This window comes from Barbus barbus, assembly GCF_936440315.1.
Source record: "Barbus barbus genome assembly, chromosome: 42".
Lineage (NCBI taxonomy): Eukaryota > Metazoa > Chordata > Actinopteri > Cypriniformes > Cyprinidae > Barbus > Barbus barbus.
In genome coordinates this window covers 5,982,728-5,993,927 of record NC_136720.1, presented here as the reverse complement: position 1 = coordinate 5,993,927, position 11,200 = coordinate 5,982,728, and the positions used below count along the sequence as shown (strand labels likewise).

At 37.5% G+C, this 11,200-nt stretch overlaps 1 protein-coding gene across 1 annotated transcript; it reads left to right on the top strand.

Moving 5' to 3' along the window:
- Positions 1-6,177: 6,177 nt before the first annotated feature.
- LOC306861327 (shaker-related potassium channel tsha2-like) lies at positions 6,178-7,614 on the top strand (the record flags this gene model as incomplete). Its single annotated transcript, XM_079403534.1, has 1 exon — positions 6,178-7,614. The coding sequence occupies one exon, from the start codon at positions 6,178-6,180 to the stop codon at positions 7,612-7,614; it is 1,437 nt and encodes a 478-aa protein (XP_079259660.1).
- Between the last annotated feature and the right edge of the window lie 3,586 nt (positions 7,615-11,200).

The following is an 11,200-nucleotide window of genomic DNA, read 5'->3' as shown; positions in this document are numbered from 1 at the left end:
TCCTCACCGTTCTCATGATCATTGAAACTCCACGAGGTGAGATCTTGCATGGAGCCCCAGTCCGAGGGAGATTGACAGTTATTCTGTCTTTTTTCCATTTGCGAATAATCGCACCAACTGTTGTCAACTTCTCACCAAGCTGCTTGGCGATGGTCTTGTAGCCCATTCCCTCACTGTATTCTAATTCAAGGATTCCATCCCTCAAAGTACATGAATTTTGAACTGAGCACTGTTAAAGTGTAATGAAACCCCCCTGTTTCAGAAACAGAAAGAATAAAGGCAGTCAATTTTGTTAACTCTTCTTTGAATTTTCAGTCTACATATCATTGTCTGCGGTGTATCACAATAATCCATCATGTCATCACATTCATGATCAGCAGGGATGTGCAGAGAGTTCCTCAGGGGCAGGGGCTCAAATGTAAAATAGGGGCAATGTAAAAAAAAAAAAAAACATATATATATATAGGTCAAAAGTTTGGATACATTACTATTTTATATTTTTGCAAGAAGTCACATATGGTCATCAAGCCTCCATTTATTTGATATACTTTAAAATACATGCAATTCTGATTTATTATCAATGTTGGAAACCTGTGATACTTTTTTTCAGGATTCTTTGATTATTAAAAAGTAAAGAAGAAAAGAAAAAAAAGCACAGCATTTATTTAAAATATAACTTTTGTAACAATATACGTTGAAAAGCTTGAGGTCAGTATTTTATTTTATTTTAATTTTTTTGAAAGAAATTAGTTTTCATTCAGCAAAGATTTGCTAAATTGATAGAAACAGTGATAGTAAAGATTGATATTGTTAGAAAACATCTCTATTTGAATAAATGTTGTTAAATTTCTTTTTAATTTTTTATTTATCAATGAACCCAAAAAAAGTATCACGTGTTCCAAAAAATAAAAAATAAATAAATAAAGCGGCACAGCTGTTTCAATATTTATATTAAATCAGCATGTTAGAATGATTTCTGAAGGATCGTGCACTGAAGACTGCAGTAATGATGCTGAAAGTTCAGCTTTGCATCATATAAATAAATTATATTTTAAAGCATATTAAAATAGATAAACACTTTTTTTAAATTGTAATAATATTTCACAATATTACAGTTTTTTCTGTATTTTTGATCAAATAATGCTACATAATTATCAAAAATGGTAACATGATAAAGTCCTTTCACGTCACCATTTTGCCAGCCTACACTTCACATAATACGTCTGTAGGTGGCACTTGGGCTTCATTAACTATGAGTTTCATCAAATAGTAAATGGTGCATCATACATAAATGTAAGTGAATTGAATACTGATTACCATTATTGCGACTTTTGGCACTGCACGGTTTTGTGCCGTGCTTTTGTAGTCATTTAGCATCCATTTTCTCAGCGATGTAATTTGATTTATAAAATGAGAGAAATCGCAGATCCAGATCGCTCCACAAATAAGCTGGTCGGTCCATGTAATTTTCAACCGATTTATGAATAAGAACGGAAAATGACCGCTCCACTTCACATATTGTCCAATGAAATTTGAACTTGTGCCAGATCATGATTGGTTGGTGTATTAGGCATATAGCCAAAATGGCATGATCATTAGACCCCGCGAATATTCTACTGTGAGATTGGGAGTCGAATCAGGCTCCTCCTATCGAAGCATCGAATCGTCGACTATTCGGGGTCACCCCTAATATCGACTGTGACAGCTGCCATTGTACAGCAGCAGTAATATTTGTATTGGACATGGAAGAGATAACTGTCTGAAAACAAAACAAGGTTCACATCTAAATATTTAAATACATAATTAAGAGAATAAACTCATCAACATTTGAACTGCTTTAAAGTTTTTACATTTTTTTATTTTATTTTGTAAGTATCAAAACTCATTACTTACATTTAAAAGTGTAATCCAGTATTTTCTTTTCCCTAGAAAACAAAAAACAAGTCGTCATGTGCGTGCAATGAATCTTAGTATAGTCTGGGCCATAAGGATCCATAAATTGTATTGGTTGTGGCCCGGGAAACAAAGGATGCATTTCATGGCCACATTTAAACTAGCCTTTGAAATGGGACAGCCTTCTTCATGCCGCTGTGATGCATTCAGTCTTTGAATACACCCAGCAAAAAAGTACGACTCGGCTCGGCACAGTTCAGAACGGGACGGAACGGCTCAGTTCGGCTCGGTTTGTGTTTCCACTGCAGTTTAGTACCGCTTTAGAGTGGGCAGGATTATTCACGTGTCGTTATAGTTGCGCCGCCTCTACTGCCGTGACTCCTGAAAAACTTTTTAATTCCGCGTCGCTCCATTAAGCTCTCGCTGGATCCGCTCCTCGGCTATTAACGAGAGGATCGTCTGTACTTCCTCAGACAATGAAACCATTTTTTGGTTGTTTAAAAAAGGTGCGCTCATTCAAAACAGTTGCGTTCAATCCTTCGCTGGCTGTGCTGATTTAAATCTAGCGAGTCTGTTGGGTCTCGCGCTGCAAGTTGAATGACGCAGGCAGTGACTATTTTCTCCGCCAATCAGTGATCAGCAGAGTTTACACGTCATGTTTTGGTAACGGTACGGCTCGCTTGGAACCTCGGCCGAGGTGGTACTAAAAAAAGTACCAGGTACCAGTTACTGTACCCAGTGGAAAACCCCCCAAAAGTGAGCTGTACTGAAACGTACCGTGCTGTACCATGCAGTGGAAAAGCGTCATTACGTCATGATAGTTCCTATGGAACTGTTTTAGACCCTACTCTGAAGTAGGAGCTAATTTAGTTCCTCCAAACGGAGTTCCGGGAACTAAAACAGTTCCTAGTTCCCGCAGTGCGAACACGTCAAAAAGTGGGAAGTTCCACAATTAGTTCGGTTACTATGAAAAGGTTCCTGTGGTGCGAAAGGGCCTTTTGTTTTAAGGGATAAAAAAAAAATATATATATATTTTTTTTAATAAAAAAATAAAAATGATTTAATCATTTATTTCCCTTTTTTCTTGTTCTAATGCCGTGATCTTCCTCCTTTTTTGGCACATGAAAAGCTTCTTTTTTTTTTTTTATGTCCCACACCTGCTTCTTCATATAATGTCAGTATGGCGATTAACATCAAGCTTTTAAAAAAAACATGCAAAAGTATCACAGAGTGATCCCATGTGACACGTGCCGTATATTCAAAGTGTTCTGGGTATATACGATAGGGTCTGGAGAGAAACAATCTGAACTTATTATTTGCAGAATATCCTGACCTGACTGTTGGTCTCTGTGCATGAATGCGCGCGTTCATGAGACTCTGTTAGCAAAGTAGTTCAGTCTAACTCGACCAGGAAAAGTACACGAGTGGCGAACAATTAAGATTAATAAAAACACAACATGAAATACAATTTATGTGCTTTTTTCTCTGAGGTAAATATATCTGCTGTGCTCGTTGTAACAGGTTATCACGTTCATCTTTCAGCTGTCATTTTTACTGACATGACAACCGAAGCTCTGGTCTGGAGTCAGACAAAAAGATTCAACTCAGTGAAGAAAGTACACAAATATTCTATGTGTTGTTTTTTTACATTTTTATTAATCTTGATTTTTTTTCACAACTTGTGAGCAATTCAGAGTGAACTGAAATAATAGTGTCTCATGAACACACTGTCATGCACAGAGACCAACAATCAAGTTAGGATATTTGTTAAATAATATGTAAAATTTCAGATTGTTCACACCACCTTATTGCATACCCGCAGAACACTTGGAATATACAGCACATGATGCATAAGTCCACTCTACTATACTTTTGCTTCTATTTTAAAAGCTTAATGTTAATTGCCATAGACTGACATTAGATGGACAAACACAATCGGGATATTTTATGGTCCGAAAAAAAAGAAAGAGGGACATACGACATTAGACAAACTCAAGGGTGAGTAAATGATTATTTTCATTTTTGGGTGAACTATCCCTTTAAGCAAAAACATTTAACTCACTGTAAGTGTATATTTTTTTGTAAAAGGAAAGTCAGTCTTACTGGAAAATGGGTCGCAATTCCTGAATTTCATGCTGATCTCACTGCACTGAGGCAGGGCTCCGCCTATCAAAATGAATGCACACAAATGGGACAGAACATAAATAAATGACAGTAGAAGTATACCAAAAACTCATATCTGATCTGTAGTTCATGCTACTCATGTGTCATATTCCAAGTCTTGTGATGGCACAAATTCACTTTGAATGGTGAACAATTTAACTCACTCAGTATAGAGAGTTTGAGTATGTTGAAAAGTTATTTTCAAACAAATACATATGAATATATGAAACATACACACACACACACACACACACAAATATGAAATAATCATTCAAATACAATATAGTGACACATCAAAATTATGAAAACTCATTCAATTAATGCTTAACATAATCACAAAATTGAGTCAGTAGACACAAGAAACAATTACTGATATAGTTATTTTAGATTTGGGCAGTTTACTGTGGTTTGATTTGACATCAATTCAAATTTCATCAGTGAGAAACATTTCGGATAGTGTAGGCACGCACAGCATACAGATACCATTATTAAGTAATATTATTTTATAAAATATATAAAGCAAATTAAGTAAAACACTTACTTTCAATGTTTTCCTTGTTAAAACCATTGTTCCCCGTCTGCTCCGCATCGTGAGTGAAAGAAAATATCTCTCTGAGGAAAGTGCAGGAGAGCACAGCACATAAATATCGCTATGAATAAATATGATGTTATAAAATACATTTTAAATGAGGTAAAACGCTTACTATTGGTCTTTACCTTTTCTAAGCGACCTTCTCGTCTGCACTGCATAGCATTTCAAATCTGTGAGAAAAGTTTAGGCTTATTTAGGTGCGCATAGCATTTAAATATCGTCATAAAGTAATATAATCTTATAAAATACATAATGTAAATGAGGTAAAACAATTACTTTTGGTGTTTCCCTTGATAAAACCAACTTCCCAATCTGCTCCCCATCGCGAATGAAAGAAAATAGCTCTCTGAGAAAAAGTTTAGCAGAGCACAGCACATAAATATAGCTATAAATCAATATGATGTTACAAAATACATATATTAAATTAGATAAAAACACTTACTTTCGGATTTCCCTTGTAGAAAAGAAACAACGTCCTCCTCTGCTCCGCATCATCGCGAGTGAAAGGAAAAGTCGTTTATGCACACCTCAAATACGTTAAATATCGCTATAAAATGATATATTACAAAAAACATTTTGTGAGTAAGATTAAACACTTTCACAGTTTTCCGTCCTCATATGCTCCGCATCTCGCGCAAATAAAATGGCGCCTGTGAAAAATATTTCAGATGAGTCAGGCGCGCACACGAGCAAATGTCCCGGATGTGACTAATAACACTCCGCAGTGTTAATAAGGGTGACTCTCTGTTTTTACTCCAGCCAGAGGGTGCTCTTTACACTAGTTGGTGTTAGTCCTCTAAAATTCAACACCACAACTTTAACACTTTACTCTAAAAGTCCACAACACTAGGATTTTAACACTGGAGATTTTGATGTGCAGCCTTCGAAGAATGAAATGACCCATACTCGGAATTCGTGCTCTGCATTTAACCCATCCAAAGTGCACACACACAGCAGTGAACACACACACACACCGTGAACCGTGTGATAATGAACACATGGCACCTAAATGACATCAATGTCTAAAAAAAAACAAAAAAAAACAAAAAATTTTTTTTAAGTGTTTGGAGCAACCTATAATTTTTTTTAAAAAGGGGTATTTATTTATTTATTGTAAACATTTCTAAGTCAACTTAAGTGGATATTCATCAATCCACATCTGGAATAGTTAGCTATTAGTGAAATTGAAAACTATATAATCTCAATTAGAATACTAGAATATTAGACTCATGAAAAATCACCTGTAATATTTCGTTTGCTGTAGGAATAAATGTTACAACCGCTTGCCATAGCTCTTAGAGAAAGCGAGAGAGTGAGGGAGGGCATTGCTGCTTAAAATGCTGTGAATGTGACAGCCAATCGACCAGACTGTCAGCCTCAGCTTGGGGAGGGAATGTGGAGAAACCTCCGTGAGGAAAATGCGCGCGAAGTGACGCGACACGCGCCACTCTACAGGTGCTCTGACTATCTTCCACGAACGGCGCGAGAAGCGGGGCGCGAAAACGACTCGCCCTTTTAAGGGGACAAACATGACTGTGGTGCCCGGGGAGAACCTCGACGAGACTGTGGCATTGGTACCCCTGTCCCAAGATGTTTACGACCCTGAACGTGCAGACCAGGAGTGCAGCGAGCGGGTGGTTATCAACATCTCCGGCTTGCGCTTCGAAACCCAACTTAAAACACTGGCGCAGTTCCCTGCCACCTTACTCGGTGACCCCAGGAAACGAATGCGCTTCTTCGACCCTCTGAGGAACGAGTACTTCTTTGACAGGAACCGACCTAGCTTTGATGCCATTCTCTACTACTATCAGTCTGGAGGCAGGCTGAGGAGACCCGTCAATGTTCCTGTGGACATCTTTATGGAGGAGATCAAATTCTACGAGTTAGGAGAAGAAGTCATTGAGAATTTTAAGGAGGACGAGGGTTTCATCAAGGAGGAAGAGCGACCTTTGCCCGAAAACGAGTTCCAGAGACAGGTCTGGCTTCTGTTTGAGTACCCAGAGAGCTCTGGACCCGCGAGGGGCATCGCAATCGTCTCGGTGCTCGTCATTTTGATATCAATTGTCATCTTTTGCTTGGAGACTTTACCAGAGTTTAGGGAGGACGGGAAAATGTACGAGGAGCACCTCGCACTTAATGGAACTGCTAGTTCAAAGAAGCCCAATCCATTCACAGACCCCTTCTTTATTGTGGAGACCCTTTGTATAATCTGGTTCTCCTTTGAAATGCTCGTGAGGTTTCTCGCGTGCCCAAGCAAGCCCGCCTTCTTCAAGAATATCATGAACACAATCGACATCGTGGCTATTATTCCCTACTTCATCACCTTGGGTCTGGAGTTGGCCGAGCATCAGGGCAACAGCCAGCAGGCGATGTCTCTGGCCATCCTGAGGGTCATTCGCTTGGTGCGGGTGTTCCGCATATTCAAGCTTTCCAGACACTCAAAGGGGCTTCAGATCTTGGGCAAGACTCTGCAAGCGAGCATGCGGGAACTGGGTCTCCTCATATTCTTCCTTTTCATTGGAGTTATACTGTTCTCCAGCGCCGTGTATTTCGCCGAGACAGACGACCCCGACTCGGGGTTCAGCAGCATCCCCGATGCCTTCTGGTGGGCAGTGGTTTCCATGACAACTGTGGGCTACGGGGACATGTGTCCAGTCACCATCGGTGGCAAAATAGTGGGCTCTTTATGTGCCATCGCGGGTGTGCTCACCATTGCGCTTCCAGTGCCCGTCATCGTGTCCAATTTCAATTACTTCTATCACAGGGAGACCGAGCACGAGGAGCAGATGCAGTACACGCATGTAACGTGTGGCCAGCAGCAGCCCTCGTTTGGTGAATTTAAAAGGAGTGACAGCAAAGCGTCCTTTTCTAAATCAGACTATTTGGATTCAGAGGATGGAGATTCAGTCAAGCACACCAACTGCAGCCCCCATAAAGCATACACATGGAAGCTTACCGATGTATGAATGTAGAACGCCAACAATTATAAACCCAAAGAAGCGCACCTTTCTCTGAGTCCATCCTCATCCCTCGCGCTGGCTTGAGTAGCTCTGTGAGGAACACTTCATTTGGAAACGACGACAGTGGATTTTACTATGACGTGATGTGCGATTGTTTTCTAAACTGTCTTCCATTGTTGTGATTGTAGCTCATCGAAGCGCGAGACGTAGTTATATAGGCGCAAAAATAACAACAGAATTAAATAGAAAGTGTGTTATCTATAAGCAAGGCCACTTAAATCCATGTGTAGCACTTTATTCGTATTTTAAACTTAGTCCACAAATTCGTTGGCGCGTGATCTATTAGCTTTCCAGAAATTTGGTGTCAGTGCGATACAGACGTTTACAAATTGCTAATTTGAAAGAAATAGTAGGACCAATATATGTAACTTTTTTGTTATTATTATTATTATTGTTTTTTTTTTTCTAGCGAGGAAAAAAACGACTTGCCCCATTTTAAAATATGTAAAATAGTTTCATTGTAATAATGTGTAACGTTAAATTTGGAATTTTGAGAAATACACATCCCCCTGCTTTTTTTGAGGACGATCAGTAGAAGAGCAAACCAGCTTTGTGATTGTTAATTTTAGGAACACACTGCATTTTCAGGTTGTCATAATATAAGCACTGCATTAGCATTGAAAGGTTATGGCATCTTAAAATGACTTGATAATATTATTCAAACTATGTAGAAGCACTTCAGGGATAGACTTACACTGATAAGCAACATGAAGCTTCTTCATATTATCAACAGATGTGTAGGGGATGAATGAGGAGAACAAAGTTCTTTTTAAAATACACTAGTGTTATCTAGTGGACAAAGGTGGAAACTGCAGTCTTTAAGATACTAAACGTGTTTCCATAGCAACTTTCCAGACGGTTCTGGCTATTATTGTTCCCTTAATTTATTCACATGAAAGATGGCTTCTGGTGCTTTTATTTTAATACAAGGTGCATTCATGAATTCTGCTAAATGAAAAAAAAATCATCAACCCTCAGGTAGGCAGGTTTACATTCTTACTAGGCCTAGAAATTAATTATCCAATATATCAAATGTGAATACAAAGTAACAATATAACACCATATAGCCAACATCCGTAAAAATGGAGAAACGTCTTCATTTCTGCATTGCAACAGTGTCAAGAGGGGATCACGAACTCAGCACAAAAAGGTATTCATTATGACATCACTGTGAGAAAGGAAAAACTCATCTGCCTATTGGCTGCACTAGGAGAATCAACACCTGCAATGTCAGTAATGGACTAACTGAAAATGGAAATAACTGCACAGATTTCCGGACACACCACATCAAGTTTTTTTTTATTTACTTTCGGCTCCTTTAATTGGATGTTCACATTAACAGGAAGAGTTCAGACAGGAAGAGGTATGTAACACTACACATCCCTGAAAACAATAACTGTTTACGTGTTGCAAAGTATCATAGAATTAGCTGTTTGTGAGAAATATATTATGCTCTGTTTTTAATAATAATAAATATGAAGGCAATATTTTTTATAAATGCAAACATTATAATTGCAAACAGTTATGAATGGAGAATATTGACACGTTTTGAGAATTAATTCAATAGCACACAAACAAAAAAATGCAAAGATACTTTTCATAGACAATTAAAATGATATGAGATATTGCTCAATTTATTTCAGAATTTGAATATTTGGTTCTGTGGAATGAAATGTGGAAAGGAACAGGATCAGACTTATAATAAACATAAAATTGTTTATTTATGTAAAATTGCCCTTTTTTAGATGAATGCACCACATTCTTCCAATACAATGCACACTAATCATAAATTTCACTCCTAATCCTAAAATATTAAGACAAAGAATTCTAGTAGATTTGAAAATTGAGATTGAATTAAATTACACAGCAATATGGCTATGTTTATGTTAAGTTTTAAGTAAACGTGTATGAGATAAGACTTGCGGTATACAGATTACAAAACTAGAATATTTCATTCTAAAACAACACTACAAGTTAAAAAGAAAGACTTTCTTTCTGTGTTGTTTGTGTACACTAGGGGGCGGTATGTGTCTGATTTATCACTTTGTCAATATCCTTTTTGTAGATTTAGTGTTTGATGGTAAAGCCAGAATTTATCATTTAATTGAGTCAGTGTACAATAATGTTTAGGGTATTATTTATGTTTACCACATTATCTGTAAAACAATTACAATACAATATTGAACAGTGACTATTCTTCGAAATAAAAAGTACATTTAATAGCTGTACTTTGAGATAACTGTTTCAGAGTAACACCTTCAGAGGAACTGCTACTATATTATGTTACAAAGTATTGTAAGATAATGCAGAATAAATAGCTAAAATTGCATCTTGAATGTGTAATATATATGTAATATATATATATACTGTACTGGCTGAAATCTGTCTCAGATGCAAGGTTAATGTGGAATCCAGTTATCATAAACAGTCACTGAATTCATTGGGGAACAACCAAATGTACATACTCATGGATCAAACCAATTACTGAATGCTTAAACTAGTTCCATAAACAGAGCAGTGCACAGCATACATAATGTTGGTTGATTAATAAATAGATCTTATATTAAATACATATTCTTAATCCAGGGTCAATCCACTGCAGCTGTTGGACTGCCACGCCAGGTTACACGAGGAGAGAGTAGGGGTATTTCCTGACCCACTTTAACATTGTTGTGTTGCATTGACCATGTGTGTTTAATGTTTTATAAGGGAATGATGGTCTGGTCGCATGGAGAAAAACAAAACAAAAATAAGACTGATGTATAAAGATCCCCGACATCATATTGTATTGTGTGTTATAGATTTTACACACACACACACACACACACACACACACACTCACTTGACTTCCATGTTCACTTCAGCAAAGGTCATTTTATTTCAAGCTGTGGGTACTTTCATAATACAGGAACCTTTGGCACTTACAGTTGATCAGTGACCATCATGTGACTCTCATATACCTCCTCGTGGCTCCTGAATATTGTCTGACAAGCACAGTTTATTTTTTTCTGCTGGAAAATATGGCGAGCAAGACACGATAAGAGCGACTGCATAATGCTGTTGTCATGTGTGGCACTCGTGCTATTGGCTTGTGTTACAGCTCACAGGTGTTGAATAGGTCAGTGTGACTTTGTGGCTTGCTGCAGTTGTTGGTGCAGTGAAAAAGAAACAGCATGGCTTTAGCTCTGGCTTTCACAGGGGTGATATTTACACGGTTGCACGGCAGCACGGTGTTGATATTCTTAAAACAGTCTAGTTAGGGTTTCCTCTAAACGATTCAAATTATTCAGCTAGACCGCTTAAAGGGATAGTTCACCCAAAAAATGAATATTTTGTCATTATTTACTCATCCTTATGTCATTCCAAAGCTGTACGACTTTTTGTTTCATTAATACATGCAATTATTCTTTTAAATATTTAATTTAATTTAATGTTTTTGGAGCATGAAAATATGTCAGTGCTTCATAATCAGAGACAATTTACAGTTTAAAAAAAAGTAATGAAAGAAGCAAAAAAAGGTTAGAATTAAAAT